General features: G+C 40.2%; 1 protein-coding gene across 10 annotated transcripts in view; it reads left to right on the forward strand.

Moving 5' to 3' along the window:
* Positions 1 to 19,109, forward strand: part of MTCL1 (microtubule crosslinking factor 1) — a 137,874-nt gene that overhangs the window by 64,844 nt on the left and 53,921 nt on the right. For all 10 annotated transcript variants that reach the window (XM_036009313.1, XM_036009314.1, XM_036009308.1 and 7 more), the window contains exon 4: positions 17,922 to 17,981. In XM_036009313.1, coding sequence (XP_035865206.1) covers positions 17,922 to 17,981 — 60 coding nt within the window. The remainder of the gene's footprint in view (positions 1 to 17,921; positions 17,982 to 19,109) is intronic.

Genomic DNA, 19,109 nt, shown 5'->3' on the forward strand with positions numbered 1-19,109 from the left:
TTGAACATCACCAGAGGGATTTTTCCAGTTACCTATTTGTGGCTCATTTCACATTTCCTAGATGGAGATAATTTTCTTCTATACACCCAGATTGCTGCAGTGCCCATTACCTGAGTTTCCGTAATCCATAGGATTTGAGCTATTGTATTTGCTGTGTATAATGTGCACCCCAGGTTATTGTACCCATTATTGTATCCATGGTATGTAATCATTATACCCGTGTTTAATGTGCATCCTATTTTCCCTCAAAAATTTGAGCAAGGAAGTGCGCATTATACATGGCAAAATATGGTAATTAAAGGCAGTAGATAGGGACTAAGATGTATACATTGGTTGTTATAGAATAATCACGGGGATGTAAAGTACAGCATAGGGAATATAATCAATATTCTAATAATGATGTATGGTGTCAGATGAGTGCAAGATTTATCAGGATGATCACTTAGTTATCAAATGTCTAAATCCAAGGGGTATACCTGAAACTAATATAGTAATGTATGTTAACTGTAATTGAAAAATAAAAATGATTTAAAAATGAAAAAAATAGCCCTGGCTGGCATAGCTCAGTGGATTGAGCGCGGGCTGTGAACCAAAGCATTGCAGGTTCGATTCCCAGTCAGGGCACATGCCTGGGTTGCAGGTCACAGTCCCCAGCAACCGCACATTGATGTTTCTCTCCCTCTTTCTCTCTCTCTCTCTCTGTCTCTCTCTCTCTCTCTCCCCCTCCCTCCCTCCCTTCCCTCTCTAAAAATAAATAAAATTAAAAAAAATGAAAAAATAAAAATAAATTTTCATAAACAATAGAAGTCAAATAAATGGCATTACTTTTTAGAAAATTAAAAAATCATGATTATTTTGATTTTTTGGCATCTAAATTAAAGAATTAAAATCATTTTACATTACTATAAAAATTTAAAATAAGAATAAAATAAAGATAGTGGCTAAATTCTTCAGGTTGATTAATCTGATCTGTGATGAGCTTGGCACTTCTGCCTTAGGATACTAGGTAAATTCACATGACTTGATAAATCCGTAAGAGTCTTGTCTTACATTGTGTCATTTTGTGCTGTTAAAGTTTTCCTGAAAATCATTGATGCTTATTACATATTTGGGCACACTCTCATCTCAATGAGACCTCAGGGACCTCGATGACCTGAGAATTATTAGTTATTAAGTGTTTGTGATCAAATAATTGATAGGTAATAATAAGTGGCACAAGGAAGCAAAACCCTATTATTGCAAATTGTGCTGATACCTGGTGAAACCAGATGCAGAGTTTTCAAAACAGATGAAAAGGGATGACTATAACAACATTAGATTTCTTTCAAAGATTTCTCCTTTTTTCCCTCTACTTGTTAGACAGTAAAATACAGTTGAAATACCTCCTCTAGAATGTCAGTCCAGGATAGTAGAGGAACAGATAGGAGCATATTGTTGGGGAAAGGAAATTGGAGGAAAGTTGCCTTTAAGTGGAAAAGACCTAAGTAGCAGATCACACATACAAAATGTGGTTTCAAACTCAGCAATAGTGTCTGACAGGCCACCAAGCATACTTTTCTGTAAAGTGCATCTGTGTGGCTTAAGGTCTAAAAGTGAATGCTGCTTCTTAAGGCAGAAAACAATTGTGGCATGTTTTCAAGATTATTCCTGGAGCATAATACTTTTATCCATCCTGGATAATATTTTATCCAGCCAGTTTGGGAGGGATTCTGAAAAGATACTGCTGATCTCAAGGCTGCTGAACACTAACTGCTTGAGGTTGAAGTTACAGTTTCTTCCAAACAACCAGAAAGACACAGGAGAAAGGATTTTTCTGTGTTCTCACTTCACTGCGAGACTGCTTCCCCTCCAAGGACCTTCTGAGACCCTTCTAATGCGGAAATTGAAGAGGTTCTCATTTGTTGCAAACAATGTGAAGGCAATCTCCTGCAAAGAAAAGATGTTTAAAAAGCAGAACCATAGTGAGGCCCTTATTAAAAGGAGGTTGTTCTCTCAGGCCCAGGCCTTTTAGAGAAGCAAGTAATTGGCATACATTTCTAGAGAAGAGTATAAATGTTCATAAATTATGAACTGTTATTATAATAGGTTTCCTGTGCCCACCAACAACTCAGAAAATGCTAGAGCTGGGTCTGCAGGGTCTCATACTTGAAGAAGTAGAATGGGAGATGCCTCAGTGAGCTGTGGGTGTCCTGACCAAGAGTGCAGTTGCATGGTTTGGGATCTCAGGTTTCTCTGGGGGACCCTGAAGAGCTGGGCTTATGCTTGTAGGCCTCAGAGTCCTGGAGGATTGGGTGTACTCCACTTCCTAGGTACATTGTAGGGTGGAGACCTGTCTTCCATTATAAAGGATGGATAATCGTGAAGTGACTGTGGCAGGACAAGGTATGCTATTTTCCTTTTTGGAATTTACAGAATACCAAACAGCATATCATTCATTATTCCTGTTACATACTTTCCTGGGATGTAGGCTCACCTCACAGATCCATCCACTTGGAACGGGAGAGCAGTCAGCATGGAGGTGAGCAGCCTAGTGTGGTCTGATCTGGTTTCTCCCAAAATCCCTGACCCTAGAGGCAACACAGTTTGGTGGAGAGACTCAGGCTTCAAGTGGAGAAGGACTGGGGTCAAATCCTGCTTTTGGTGATGGACAAGTTACATTCCCTGAGTCTGTTCGCTTGCATATAAAATGGGAATAATTATATCCTAGCGGTGTTATAAGAAAGATTTTGACGATAAAATATTTGCTTATAATGGAGCAAGTTATCAGATGCAGAATGTAGGCAGTGTATGTGCTGACTCACCTGATGTTCTTGACGATGATCCTTCGGTGGGTATACAGTCATCTCATCACGTCTGCCCTCCTAACCAATTAGAAAGCAAGTGTTAGGCTCTTGGCTTCTCAGCTGACACAGAGGCTAAGGTAGATAGTCAGCTAGAGCTATATCTAAGAATGGAATGTAAGGCTGGGTACTTTTCCTTTTTTACTTTTCTCTTGCCTTACTCCCATTCTTTCTACCTTCCTTTACTACTTCATTCTTTTTCTTCCAGTTCTTTAATAACAAGCAATGTATTGATGTGTGTATGTACAAAAAAAGCAAATATAAAACACTGTAGAAGGTATTTCTGCACTGCTTCCAACAAGTTTTTTTATTTTACGCCTCTATGAAAAACCAAAATTTCTCCCACTACTATTTTCTGGTAAACTTAAAATTTTAATTAATTAATTTTTAGACAGAAGGAAAGGAAAGGAGAAAGAGAGGGACAGAAACATTAATGTGTGGCTGCCTCTCATGTGCCCCTCACTGGGGACCTGGTATGAAACCCAGGCATGTGCCCTGACTGGGAATTGAACCAGCAACCCTTTTGGTTCACAGGCTGGTGCTCAATCCAATGAGCCACACCAGCCAGGGCTAAATTTTTTTCCACAAATAAGTTATGATCACTGAGAGAAATTACTTACTTCTTATAAAGAAACCATGCATGTAATAGTTGGTTAAAATATACTGACTCGAAACATCAATAGAAAAGAAACTACCTTTAGAGGCATAATAAAATAAAATGTGTGCCAATGGCACATATTTTAAAGTCTTCCTTTTAAATATAAAAGGTCTTCCATTTTAAAAAAATGGAAGGCCTTTGGAGAAAAAAACCTGATAAAGCTTTGGTCACTGTTTAAAAGCTGCCTTCAAAACATTTATAAACAGTTTGAATCTATCTGAATGTGTATTCTACAGATTAAAAACTGTACTTGATAATCTTGGCTTCTTGGCCATAAAAGGAGAGAAAGAATGTATAATGTTTTACACATGGAAAGTGAGATAAATCACGGATTCTTACAGAGTCGCCCAAAGTATAAGCTATAAAACTCGTCCACAGAGTTTTGTTTGGGGTGATGGCTCTTTTTGTTATGGCTCTTAAAATAGACTATTTGGGATATAATTAGTTATATATATACATAACATAAAATTTGTCATTTTAATCCTTTTTAAATATATAATTCACTGGCATTGGATACACTTACAGTGTTGTACAACCATGGCCATTATCTATTTCTAAAACTTTTTCATCATCGCAAACAGAAATTCTGCATCCATTAAACAGTGACTCTTGTTCTCTTCTAGTCCACAGTAATCTCTATTCTACTTTCTGTCTCTATGAATTTGCCTAATCTAGGTATCTCATATAAATGGAATAAAAATATTTGTCCTTTTATTTCTGGTCTGGCTTATTTCACATAGTATAATGTTTTCAGTGCTCATCCATTATCAGATTTTCCTTCCTTTTAATGGCTTCTATTCTCGAGGACAGACGAGGGGGCTGCCAGGGACCCTCCCCACCCCGAGGCTCCCCTCACCCTCCCAGGGAGGGAGACAGGAGTGATGTTGATAGCAGGTGAAACTGAGGAATGAGAAGGTATCAGCAGATGGGGTGCAGGGTGTGATGAGAAAGAGAAGTGGGGACCCTGCATGTGGGTTACAGATGCATGAGGTAGAGACTCTACAGGAGGCAAGGGGGTGGGAGAGAAACGTGAGAAGACAGGACAGCATGGGAGGTGGGGGGGAGGGGACGTGCACATCCTGCCCCTTCTCCCAAGGGCGCCTCTGTCCTGCTTCACAGCTCAGTTTCTGTGTATTCTTTCTCCTCTAATCATTTCATTCTCAGTTAATTTTCAGTAGCTAGAGTCTTCTGTACATTGTATAGCCTGAACTAACCTGCTAACTGCATAGAGAACCTCTCTTCCCTGGAATGTTGATTCACAATTAAGCCCATTCTGAATGTCCTAATTTCTAACAAAATGCAATATCTGCCCAGAGTGAAGGGGACCTTGTGACAAGACCTTGTGTCTGTTTTCAGTCATGTGGAAGAAAACAGAGAACCAAAGCCCACGAATTATCAGGGCGTTAGAAATAAGGGAGGAAAAACAATGTCTTCAGAAAAGAATTCCTTCACAGCCGGTTCTCCCAGCACAGCCACAAGGCCAGCTGGAGGGGCTCCCAGGTGGGGCCAAGCCCAGACACATGGCTCCCGCTTGTCCAAAGGCCTGAAAAGTACATAACTAACTCTTTTCTCATTTTTCCCACCTGGATGTTGGTTTATATCTGCACGAGATTTCATGTATTTGCTTGCCTGACTGATGTTATGACCCAAGAGATGGGGTCTTTCGCATGTTCATTTCACACTCTGGGTGCTTCTGCATTTCCATCTAAAACCAGACAGAAGCTGTTGTGGGGAAGAGGTTTCATGATCTCTTTTCTCTTTACATCCTTTCCCTCTGCTTCAGGCTTTTACTTATCCTTCTGTTCAGCCACTCTCCCCCAACCTTATTATTCACTTTATGTTAATGTGTTAAAGAAAAACCTTGTCAGCCACAAAGAGAGTGCCTCTCCTTGGATAACTGGGATCTGCTGTGGGGGAGGGCAGGTACTGTCACCCGCAGTTTGACTCATTCTAAACGTTGTGTGTGAAGTCCCTTTTTGCCATTGGCTGTTGGCATATTTAATTGCTTTGTGGAAAATCTGACCTACTTATCTCCCTGAAATGATAGAAATAATGCTCATTGAATGTGAGAGAGAATTTTTTAAAATTAAAATTTCTTCTTCGAATTAACAGATAAGAGTAAGATATTTTCACAATAGGTTTTATTTGACCTGTGATATGAATTTGGAGTTATAAATTATCTAAATTCCATTCCATATTCAGAAAGGAATATCCAGAAACCATACAGATGTAAAAGTTTACATTCCAAACACACATTTTCCACACAGAGTTAAAAAGACATTTCTGTAAACAATGTTGGTTTTTTTCCCTAGAGAGAGAAGAAAGCTAAAATGATTAATAATGGCTCTTACTCTCAATTTGCAAAAAGGGAGGGATGGTTAGCATTTGAAAATATTAACCAAGGAAGGAATTATAACTGTTTAGCAGGCTAACCTTTGCTTTTTATGGCTGTCATTTGTTAAGCATATAGTAATACTGTACTGCATTTAGTTCTTACAAGAACCCTCTATATAAAGTAGATATTAATATTATCTCCACTTTTAAATAAGGAAACTAAGGCACCAGGAGCTCAAGGGCCTAGTGCAAGGTCACAGGCCATGAGTGATGTGCCTGGATTTGGGCATGAATGCCCTTGTTCCTAATTTACCTTTCCTTTTTACACATGTGACTTACTCCCACATTCTTGACAGGAAACTGAAAAATTCATGATGTTCAGTTTTGGAATAAAGTTTATTATTTCATGCAAAAAAGTTATAATTCAAATTTTCAAAGTTTTTCTAAAGCCATACTGTGAAGGCTTTTAAAAACCAGGTGAAATTACACTTCAACTCTGAGAGATCTCAGGTGCTATTACTCTCGATGAAAATAGCCCAAAACAAGAGTCAAAGGAAAATAGTGGAGCACAGAGATGTATGGACAGAACATTAGTGTTGGCATGAAGCATGAGCCCTGTGGAGAGCAGAAAATGTCAGTGGACAGCAGGTGGGAGGAAAAAAGCCTGTCCACTGGCATTTTCCTGTTTGCAGGTACTTGCTACTTGACTCTTCAAAGGGCTTCTTTGAATACAAGTTTACTGTTCTGAAGCCCTTTTGCATCCCCAAGCAAATGTTTGCAGCAACCAGGCATGTGCACCTGAGTAAGGTGGAACCAAGAGAGATGAGAGTGGAAGGGACTGGTCTCTGGCTGTCAACTTTCCTTCTGGAAACCTGTGAAAGAGATGGAGGTGTGAAAAGTATGAAAACATGGTGCAGCCACATAAGGGCACATACAGCACTCTGGTGAACCCAAGAGTAAGAGATGACTGACTGAACAAATGCCACATGTCTCTGTGTTCTCTGTAGCCTCATCACTGTGCCTCAGAGGCAGCTGTGGTGTGGTTGAGTGGACCACTCCAAAGTGAGGCAGGACTTCTTCCCTTCATCTCCTTGGTGGCATCAAATACCTTTGCAAGCCTCACTTTGCTTCTGGTCAATGAGGGACCATGATTCCCATTGCCCATCCTGGAAAATGCAAATAGCAAGGTACTGTACACACCTCGTAGGGTATTCTTCCCTCTTCCCACTGTTTCTCTGGGGGATGCATCGCTCTTCCCAAACCCAATGTGCTTTGGGTGGGAGTGATGTCTTTGAACAGTAGAATGTGAGAATCAAAGGATTGGAAGGGACCTGGGGCATCTGCTTTCATCATTGGACAGATGATGGCTCAGAAGTAGGCATGCTGGCTTGTCAGAGATGAGCAATCTGTCTCAGTGGGGAACAGCCACAGCCACAGAAGGTGCGTCAGGGGAGGAAGCTGGGTAGATAAAGCTTTCAAGCGGAGGGGACTTCCTTCCTTATTAAGCCTCCTTTACTCTGTCAATTCTGGAACCTTTAGAATCCAGCTTGATTGCATAAATAGATTTGCCTGCAGCCTGGGGAGGAGCCATCCTAATAAGTGCTGCCATGAGTTTGAATAAAGAACACCCTTGTCCTTCTATATACCTCGGTGAGTTTTTCTAAATTGTTACAGCTTGCACATAAAAATCTAACAACATCTGCATTTTCTCAGACCAGCATTTCATATGTGAAACTGGTTATAGATTTGGTGTCATTTAGAAGACAAAAAATGATACTGATGTGGCAATAACACCACAAAGCACATTTCATACATAAGAAAAGTACATCAATGAGCACTATAGCCTTGCATTTTGGCAGGGCCACACAATGGAGTGACACCTAATAGAAACGAACACCTTCACTTTCAGTGAAGTTCTGTCCCATGAGCTTGATCCACAGTGTTCCATCCCCAGCAAAGAAGGAGCTGTCGGAGTCTCTGGGGAAGAGGAACAACTCTCATGTCCATGTGTGTGTGTCGGGGAAGGGGGGGCAGTTGCTCAGATTTCTTTGGTTGTCAGGCTGGCGCTCAATCCACTGAGCCATATCAGCCAAGGCAACCTCAGGATTTCTTGGTGACCACTCTGCTTTAGCTGTTGAGCTGTTGAGGGGCTGCAGTGTATACTCATGATCTGGGTGCTTTAACATTGCCTGGGATGTGCTGGCTCATGAACATAATATGCTAGCAGAAATAGGCATGATTTAGGGCATCATGCTTCTTACCCTGTGTGTTCACAAAAGACAGGATCACAGATGATAGAACTGGCTTCCTTGCTTTTATTCACCTAAACCCAGGGCTGTTTTCATTCTTCCACAGAAAGCCTCTCCTAGCTGAAGTCTTGCCTGGGGTCCTCAGGCCAGCGGGCAGGGCTGGGCAGGACTGAGCTTGGGGGGGGAGTCCCTCCCTCCACTCTGGTGGGTGCCCATCCTTAGCCCAAGACAGTATTGTTGTGCTTTTGGGCCCACCTTACCTTCTACTGGAAGCATCTTTATTTCCCAGCCCCTACCACAGTGTCCCAGCAGCTCTCAGCCTCTAGGGGTTTCTCAGGCTACTCAAGCAGGTAGCATCCTGCCCCTTGCTTGCCCTACAGTTCAGTTACTGGACTTGCTTAATTGAATCACCTTGCAGTTCCCTGAATGGTGGTGGAGGCTGTTAGACAGTTGAGAGAGCTTCTGCTCCATAGGAATCGCTCAACCATGGGCAAGCATCCCCACTTTCCCCTTAAGTCACTTTGTTGTGCTTTGAGTGTGCTTTGTTGTTGGTAATCCAAATTGTCACAATTTGGAGGGAATTGTTGAAGATTTATCCAAGAGACAGGAATGGCTTTATGCAGAATGCTAACCAGTGATGCTTTTGAGATTTCAGAGTGTTTTGGTGGATGATTAATGGAGCCGAGTGGTGGCTTCAGGTAACAGGGCTCTCAGCAGATGCGGGTCAGCAAGTCAGCCTCTGCCTGGTTAGAAGAGCCTCTTCGAGAGGAAGCATTCAGCCTGGTGATTAGAATCCATTTGCTCTCCCCAAATGTCCATTAGACCCTTCTTTGCCCTCTGTTGGAAGATGTATCTGATGATCCCCAGCAGCACAGAGCTAATCCTGCTTTAGGGTTACCCCTGCAGTTCAGTTTCCTGTTCATTTCTGCCATGTTTGAGGGCCCAAGATCAGTCTCATCCACTGCTTCCAGGGGAGGCCAGGCGAAGGCAACACAGTGTTATGTTTAGTGGGGACATTTGGGTTAGATTCTGTTGTTTAATTCTGTTGTCCTTAAAATATAACATCTTTTTTTATTTGAAAAAGATAATATATATTAATTTTTACTATTTCAGAGAAATACAAAAAGTTTGTAAAGAAAAATATGAAGTTACCCATAATTCTACTGCTTATTGACAAGACTGCTTACATTTACTGTTTTTGTTTCCAAACATTTCAAAGACAAAAATACTTAATCTTGGTAAGATTATATTTACATCTTTTATCTTGCATTTCAAAGATTGGCATTTAATAAAAACTTACTCATGTCATTTAAAATTTTCAGTGATCATAATTTCTAATGGCTATACAGTATTATATCAACTGTTTTCTGCATAGTCAGAAACATTATCTGCATGATGTTATTCTTTCCAACATGACAATTTTCAAATACAGTGAAGAATTTTATAATAAAGAATTTTATAATAAATACCTATATATTCATCACCTACATTCTACATTTTACCATATTTGATTTATCATATATCTGTTATCCATCTGCTTCTCTATTAACCCATCTTATTTTTTGACACATTGAAAATAAATTGCAGACACCAATTCACTTTTTTCTGTACACATTAACTCAAGCTTAATTTTTGCAGACACTTTTTTGAGTTAATTTATATGTACTAAAATGTGAATATCTTAGATTTACTGAGTTTTGACAAATGTATGCAGAGATTTTAATAATAATATAGTACACTCTATGATTTAGAACATTATGGAAAATCAAATAGAAGGTTCAAGGGGTATGATGGAAGATTATTAGGAAGTTGTATCACAAGTAATTCAGAACTTTTCCGTATGTTCTTTTGTTTGAAAGCTAAACAAACAAACAAGTACTAAATATCTTCTCATGTTTCATGTACCTGAAAAACAATGAGTGATGGATTTTTTTTTTTTTTGGAAAGGGGGCAACATTTTTTTTTTGCGTGTGTGTGTTTATAAAATATTGGCATTTAATAAAAAATTAACTCGTGTCACTTAAAATTTTCAGGAATCATAATTTTTAATGGCTACACAGTATTATATCAACTTATTGCTCACCTACTAAGTGACTCAGCAGAGACTTCTGAAATGTGGGTTCTAATTTCATATTTCATATAATGCTTGGTGGTGTGGCTGAGTGCCTACACGGAGGTGCACATGAAGATGGGAACTCCTGCAATGTGGGAGAAGGACGCTTAGTTTCTGGTGTAGTCATTATGGTTTTGAGATGGTTATGATTTTCTACTTTTTTTCTGCATACTAAGGGTAACTTACAGTTTTATTTTATCATCTTCAGTTTCATTTATTTTATCACATTTGGTTGAAGCTACTGTATTGTAGCATGTTTTAGCCAGCAATTTTGCAGTCATTAGGCCTCAAAATACATGTCTCTAAGGTTTAAGATGAACCAAGTAGCCCACATTGTATCACATTCCTCAATGTGCCATGACCTGTCATTTTTATTATCATGTCCTTTCCCGGGAGAAAGTGCCGTTGGCAGGCTGGGTGTGCTGGCCGTCTCTGTCTGTTCCAGGTGGGCAGCACAGCCTGGCCAGTGTGGCTCTGGCCTTCCCTCTCTTGGTCTTGGCTGCCTGAAATCCCAGTCCAGCTCTGACTTTTATGGCTGTATCTTTCTTCAGCCTAAGAGTCTCAGTATAATTCTCCTCCTCTTCTCATTTACTTTGTGGTATTTTGTCTCTGATAATAGTTTTATACCTTTTCCAAATAAGGACTTTTGCTCTCTGCAGCTCAGATCCTTTCAGAAACAATTAGAGTGCCAACAAGTATTCCACAACCATGAGGTATCTTGTGAGCAGAGCAATTTGCAACCATTCCTAGAATAGTTCTTCATGTTCTTTCTCTAAAGAAAGGAGAGATGCTTCGGATGAGAAAACTCAGCAATTGAGGGGTTTAGAAGCCTTGAGAAAACAAAGAGAAAAACAGCCCTTTTTGGGAGATTGGGTTGTAAGAGGCCTGAGGTCAGAGGCAAGGGTTGGAGTCAGAGTCAGGGTGGTGCCCCATCTCCAGGTCTGGGGCACCTTGAAACATTACCTAAGTTCTGTGTTTTCTTGTCTGTTAGTGATAATAGTATATGCCTCTCAGGGTTCTCGTGAGAATTAAGTTAAATTAGACGTGCAGAGAAAGAGTTCAGCATTGTGCCTGGCACGTGTAAGTGCCCAACAAATGGTATCAATAGTTAATATCATATTATCCTCCCAAGCAGGGCCAAAGAGAGAGGGTCTCTTTCCCTTTATGGTCCTGGAGGTTTTATTTTTATTTTTTTATTGTATTTTATTTATTATGTTATTACAGTTGTCCTGATTTTTCCCCCTTTGCCCACCGCCCATTCCCTCAGGCAATCCCCCCACCATTGTTCATGACCATAGGTCATACATACAAGTTCTTTGGCTAGTCCATTTCCTATACTGTGCTTTACACCCCCATGGCTATTCTGTACCTACCTATTTGTACTTCTTAATCCCCTCACCTCTTCACCCATTCCTGTCTGGCAACCATTGAAACACTCTAGATCCGTGATTCTGTATGCTTAGTTTTTTTTGTTTTTTGTTTTTTTAAGATTTTATTTATTTATTTTAGACATAGGGGAAGGGAGGGAGAGAAATGTCAATGTGTGGTTGCCTCTCACACGGCCCCTACTAGGGACCTGACCTGGCCCACAACCCAGGCGTGTGCCCTGACTGGGAACTAAGCTGGCGACCCTCTGGCTTGCAGGCCGGCACTCAGTCCATTGAGCCACACCAGCCAGGGCTGTTTTTTTAGATTCAGTTGTTGACAGATGTGCATTTATTGCCATTTTGTTGTTCATAGCTTCAATCTTCTTCTTTTTCATAAATAAGTCCCTTTAAGATTTCATTTAATACTGGTTTGGTGATGATGAACTCCTTTAGTTTTTTTCTTGTTTGAGAAGCTCATTATCTTCCCTTCAATTCTAAATGATAGCTTTTCTGGGTAGAGCAATCTTGGCTTATAGGTCCCTGCTTTTCATGACTGTGAATATTTCTTGCCAATTCTTTCTAGCTTGCAGTTTGTTTTGAGAAATTAGCTGACATTCTTATGGAAACTTCCCTGTAGGTAACTAACTTGTTTTCTCTTGCTGCTTTTATGATTCTCTCTTTATCTTTAACCTTTGGCATTTTAATTATGATGTTTCTTGGAGTGGGCCTTTTTGGGTCCATCTTGTTTGGGACTCTCTATGCTTCCTGGACTTGCATGTCTATTTCCTTCACCAAATTAGGGACATTTTCTTTCACTACTTTTTCAGATTTCCAATTTCTTGCTGTTTCTCTTCTCCTTCTATCACCCCTATGATGTGACTGTTGGGCCTTTTGAAGTTCTCCCAGAGGCTGCTTATAGTATCCTTATTTTTTTGGATTATTTTTATCTTCTTGTTGTTCTGATTGTTTATTTTTTGCTTCCTTATGTCCAAATAATTGATTTGATTATCAGCTTCATCTACTCTATTATTGTTTCCCTATAAATTGTTCTTTATTTCAATTAGTATACGCTTCATTTCTGACTGGATCTTTTTTATGCTGTTGAGGTCCTTACTAAGTTGCCATGGAGGGTTTTCCATGGAATCCAAGGGGAGTTAATGTTTACTGGGTCCTGCAGTATAACTGGTGCAGCCGATTTTGGCAGAGGGCTGTGATTCTATGCCATGAAGGGATCTAGTCTCCCTAGGAGCTGTTTTGGGGGCAAGTTGAGAACAGGTAAGGGCAGGGGGCATCTTCCAGCCAAGACTTGGTGCTTCTAGCTGAAGGAGAAGCTGGTAGTTCTTATTCTCTATATCTTGTAACACTCAAATGAAAACTTTAATATGGGTAAAAGAATCTTGATAACCTCTTCCTAAAAGGAAGGAGACTTATGGACTATTGTTTTCTTATTCTGATTTTATAACTATATTATAAATCAACCCCAAAAATCCAGACAACTTTCTAAATAGTAAGAATCTGTAAGAATTCTGAAAATCATCTACCTGTATTGGTATCCTCTTTTCCATATAGACTTACAGTTTACAACATCCTAATTTATATTGGCCTCCTTTTATTACCAATCTGAATTTTAAGCCCAGAGTCAGTCTCTGAAGATACTTTAGCAATTGAGAGCCTGTTTGTTTTCTGAGATCAGTTGGAAGAAACTAACTTAAAATAGGAAACATTAAGAATTGACAAAGAAGTCCAAATAATTACCTAACTTCATATTTTATTTAATCATTTAATACTCAGCAAATGCATCAGACTTAGATGGATTCAATTTGGATCCAGACATCTAACGTTTTTCCTTTTTCATAGGAATTTAGAGTTGATTTTCTGGCAGTTGGCCAGACTAAAAAGAAAGAGTAGAATTAAAAAGCGGTCACATCCTCGTTCTAGTTTTCATTTATTTGATAGTCTGCATTTTTCCCTTTCCCTTAATTGTTTCTTGTAAGAGACTATCCACTGGATCTCTGAGTCACCCAGAGGAATGAACTGCTCATGAATAGTGTTCATACAAGTTGCCCTACACCCAGGGTTCCTTGGCCACTATGCTGGTGAGCCGGGGAGGAGACTGCACCCCAGGCTAGGGGACTCAGCACTGCCTAGAATTTGGTGAGGGAGCCATATGCCCTGGACCTGCAGTGCAGTGGGGGCACCTGGCCTGTTCCCTCAACCCTTAGGGGGCTTCTTGGTCATTTTAAACAACCATGATAGTTTATATCTCAAGGACCAGGCTAATGAAAATAATTTCTAATGGTGGAAAAAAGCACAAGAAGTTGGCAGATAATTTCTGATGCAGCTCCACTGCAGTCCAACACGGGAGATCAGTGGCGGCCTCTTTTTCTCTCACCTCTTTAAAGTACAGATTTTAACAGCCTGCCTTCTTCTGTTCTGTTTTTGTTTTGCAAAAGAAATTGTATTTATAGTAGATACTTTGGAGACCATGAAAATCCACAAAAATTGAAATCACCTTTAATTCTGTCACCTGAAGATGATCACTATTAACATTTTAACACATATTTCTACAGTCTACTTTTCTAACAAACACAGGTAAAACATACATATTCAGATTTTATTGGCTATAAATTGAAGTCACAAAATGTATGCTATTATATATTTTTCTTTTAATGTATTGTGTTTCCTGAATCTTTAAGTATTCTTCAAAAACATCATTTTAATAACCTTCACAGTCTTTATTTACTATTGTAAAAGGTACTGTGATGAGCATTCTTACCCATAAATGTTTGCATATATTTCTGCATTTTTCCTTAGGATGTATTCCCAGAGGTGGAACTACTGGGTCACAATATATACATTTGTGAGGCTGTGTTGCCCACCTGAAAAGCTGTAGGACCCTCCACTCTTACTGATCTGTGTGGAAACACCCACCTCCTGGACACATGCTGACACTTGGGGTCATACTTCTTTTGGTCTGTAAATCTCTAAGTGAAAAAATAGTATCTTCTCATTTTAATGGCTAATTGTGTGTTTATTGCCCATTTGTTTATTTTCTTATGAAAGTGGTTTTCCTATTGCTTGCAAAATATTACTCTTTTGTCTGTTTTTCCATTTTTTCCCATTTTTGTCATTTGCTTTTTAACACATTGTATGCGGGAAACGTATTTATACATTTTACCGTGACTGGTAGTAGAACACACGATAAAAACTACCCGCAAACAGTATGTTAATACTGCAAATGGTTTCTTTTGATATGTAAAAATTAAAAATCTTGCCAATCCATTTTAGCAATATTTTTAATTAGATGCTTTGGCTTTTGTTTCTGTGTTTATAAAGGCCATGTCCCAAGAACAAATAGAAATCCATCACTTTTCTTTCTAGTTTATTTATGATATCTTAAATCTATATTTTTTAAATTCATCTGGAGATTTTTGATACATGGTAGGGATCTCACTATTTTTTCCCTGTTAGACCGTTGTTTCCCCAACCTAAGCCAAATTACCATTCTTTCCCTCCACTGTTTTAAAATGCTGCCTGTATCAATTGTTAACATCTTATAAACTTTCCCATTTGTTTCTGAGCTTCATTTTATTCCATTGATCTGTCTACTCTTGTACCAGCACCAAACCATCATATTATATTTTTATACCTAATAGTATAACCTACCATCATCATTCTTCCTTTTAAAGTGTTTTTGGCTGTTTTTTACCCATCTATTTTTCTAGCTCAGAGGTCAGCAAACTTTCTGAAAAGGGCAAGATAGTAAATATTTTAGTCCCTGCAGACCATATGGTTTGTCGCAGCTCAATTCTGCTCTTAGAGCGGAAGCTGCCACAGGCAATAGTAAAGGAGGTTGTGTGTCAGAAAAACCTAGTTATAGAACAGGCTGTGGGTTGATTGTCCTGAGGGCCATAGTTTGCCAGCCCTGTTCCAGATGAATTTTTGAATCATTTTGTCAAGTCCTTCTGTCAGCTTACCTCCCTCATGAATAAACAAAAGGTGTTTGTGTGTATATATGGATATCCTTATACACACAAATACTTTGTGTGTGTATGTGCACCTATAGCACATTATACACATATGTTATGTATGCATATATGGAGACAAAGAGGACTTTAGCTAAAATGTTATATTATAAAATGATTTCAGAGAAATGTGACATCTTTATAACATGATGTCTTCCCAGCAGATACCATCAAGCGTTGCTTTATGTTTATCACCAAAGTTTCACGGTTTCTTTTGTGTAGGTCCTTCAAATCTCTGGTTAACCTTAATTCTTGCATTGCTTTTCATCATAGTTGCCACTGTGACTGGGATCTGTGTTGCCTACTCTGCGATTTGCCAGAAGGATCACAGGACTCAGAGGCCATTGTGTGCAGAGCTCAGCAAGGGGAAGAGACCCCTCAGCTGGGTGGGGGGAGTCTGCGCACTGGCACACCACTGGCTCCCTCCCATCAGGAGGGTGCGCCCAGCCTGTGCTCCTTCCTCCCACCCAGGATGCAGCCACCCACGAATCTGCATCAGTTTTCAGGAACTTCTCTCTCTACTCTTAGCTGTCATCTCACTTTTAGACCACTTTCTTGCATCGTGAGCAGAATGTTTTCTGTTCTTTGGGAGAATGTGGTGCAATGTGGGGTTCACAGAAGACGGGTTCACTGTACTCCCCCCCTTGATTGCTGCCACAGTCCCGGAATTACATCCCTGAGGTTGAAGCTTTGGGAACAGTCTCTCTCCCTGCTTCTTTATTGTAACTCTTCCCTGTAGTGAGTCATCAGAGTGTTCACCTCACTCAGCTCACTCTAATCAGAGAAACCCCACTACAGTGGGAAGAATCTTGGAAAACCTACTTATTCTGGGGAAAATTCAAGCCTTTAAGACTTGCTTAACTTAACTTGTCAGATGAGATTGATTCTCTTTGTGGTGTGACCAAAAAAAGGCCTTTACCAAAAACCCTAAAGGAAACAAAGCCACTTCTGCAGAGGCATCAGTGACAAGCTTCCACATCCTTTTGGTTGACGAGGGATGCCCACACTGATGCTGATTCTATAACCTTTTCATCCCTTTTCTCAATGACCTTTTTCTCCTCTCAGGCCTCCAGCCTTTTAGAGGCTCAGGGAGACTAGAATTTTGTTTCTGCACCTTGAAATTCATTCAGTAAGTGGCATGGCCTAGTCTTCTGTGGGAGACACTTAAATGTAAACAGAACTAAGTTAATTAGCTTAAGGTCTGACTGTTATATAAGTGACTTGCATAAGAGCCTCCTTTCCCAGCTGTTTTGGTACGTGGGTTGCAGCAAAGGAATGAAGCAGGAAGGGCTCTGAGTCCACCTCAAGTTGAGTTCCCAGAGGACCCAGGTCCCTGCTTCAGTTAGGGCAAAGCAGCAGAGCCGTGGGGGGCGGGGGTGAGGGGGTTGGCCGTCAGGGAGAATCTCTTCCATTCACAGGATTGCCAAGGTCTGAAAGATAGCCAGCCACCTTAACTTTCCAAACTGCTTTCTTCCAGCTGGTCTCAGGATTACATGATTTCTCTCAGGTTTCAAATTCTTATGTCTTCCTCCAGGATGTTTCTCGCTCTTCTTCCAGTTCTTTCTGTCTTCATACTTTACTGTGGCGGAAACTGTGTGCCTCCATGTTATGCCATTTCATACACCCCTTGTCCCTTTTATTTACAGTTATGTTTATGTTTCAGACACATTTCTTGCCTGTAGCAGGCAAAGGTGCACTGTAATGTATATAAAGCTAGGTAGGGACCCAGCCCACTGAAGGACATGGCCAAGGCCACACCACAAATGACTAAATTATGAATTCTCTTAGATCCTTAAGAGGTAGGCTTAATCATGAATTAGAGTGGGTTATTCATGGAGAATGTTTTTTTTGTAAACGATTCCCTCTCCCCACTTTTCTCCCTTCTACCATTTTTTTTTCAAATCTGGCCATTTACTTGTAGGCATTCAGGAAACATCAAATAATTTTGATATTAGCCCAAACAAAACATAATTAGAAAGATAAGACAGCCCCAGAAATATTACATGTTTATTTTTAAAACTTTTAATCTTTTCCTCCTCCTCTTGTCTTCCCTTCACTGGTACATTTTATTTAAACCATCCTCCTTTTTTATGAAACGGAGTAACTGAGGAATACCTGAAATATAAAAATTAAGATTTAAATTCTTTTAGGATTCAAAGACCTCACCAACCTATTTAGCTGCATTGAAACGTTGATTCTGAGTGGTTTTCCGATTCCGTTGGGGAAAAAAGGGCCTCCATCCTTGTGCGTGTCTCCTCCCAGTAGGGCAGAGGTTGCCCAGGGAAGGTTCCACTGGGACCCTTCTGTAACAGAATGTCCCTTGGATCTATTTCAGAGTTCCCTGAAAAGAAGAGGCAGCCGGGAAACATACAAAGAAAAGAAAACCTTTAACCAGGTAAGCAGAAGTTTCTTTCTAATGTTACAGCTCCTTAAAAGGCAATCATCTCATTTTGAATCTTCTTTAAAAATGTTAATGTTGCCTTTAAAATATTCAAAGAAGCATTACCTGCCAAAAAACTTAAACTCATTCAAAACCTCCATGGTGAAACTTTTCTTTGCAAACAGCTCCTCCTTTTTTTTTGTTTCTTGCACCAATACGGTGGTGATTCCTTCAAGAAAGAGCACAGACTGGCTTTGTGTGAGACATAATTTGGTACAGTTCAGGGCTCTGGCAGTAACCCATACTGGTAAAAGCGCTTTGGCCTTCACACTTATTTGGATAGTAAACAAGTACAATTCTGTAGTGGTAGGTCATTCATAACACACTGTTTTGAGCGTTGTTTTTTTTTTTTATATGTGCGAGATGACCAGTATCCTACCTGTCCTAAATGAAAGTAAAATGTTCTCACCGAAAGATGGTGAAAGCATAGCCCTTTCTATGTACACGATATGTGTTGTTCGGGATTTTCTTAACTTTTCTGATATACACTTTACTGGATCGCTTTCTTCTATTTAAAAAAAAAAATCTCTGCCAGTATTAGGTGTTGGAGAGAACAATGACATTATTGGGATATCAGGTCCCCAAGCTCCCCAAGCAAGTAGTAATTAGAGAGACATGGTGAGTGCGGGTAACTGAGAGCTCTGCTGGCCCAGCCCTGTGAACTCCACACCGATTCCTTCGGGTTTCTCTATTCTCCAAACTCACGGATCCCCAGAGGACCCTTCAAGGAGGGCCAGGCCATGTGAACAGCAGGAATGCCAAAGATTAACTGTCCCCTTCCACCTCCTCTGCTCCCCAGTCTCACGCTGGCGTTCACTAATAACGGGGGAATTTAAATCTGCCTTCTCACTGCTGGGTGCTTGAGCCAGCCCTTTTGGCCTTCCAGTATGTTTCGGTGTACTGGCTCTTGACCAGGGAAGATCTTTTCCTTAAAAGGGTAACTGCCACCCCATTCTGGAAGGGACAGTATGGCACCTGTGGGTAACTCAGGCTGAGAATAGCCACTGCTGCCCCTCAGGAGTGTTTGAGGAGCCGTGGGCACAGGGAATGTGTTCAGTCCCCCCAAAGCCTGCAGTGTCATTG

Source organism: Phyllostomus discolor, chromosome 9, assembly GCF_004126475.2.
Source record: "Phyllostomus discolor isolate MPI-MPIP mPhyDis1 chromosome 9, mPhyDis1.pri.v3, whole genome shotgun sequence".
NCBI lineage: Eukaryota > Metazoa > Chordata > Mammalia > Chiroptera > Phyllostomidae > Phyllostomus > Phyllostomus discolor.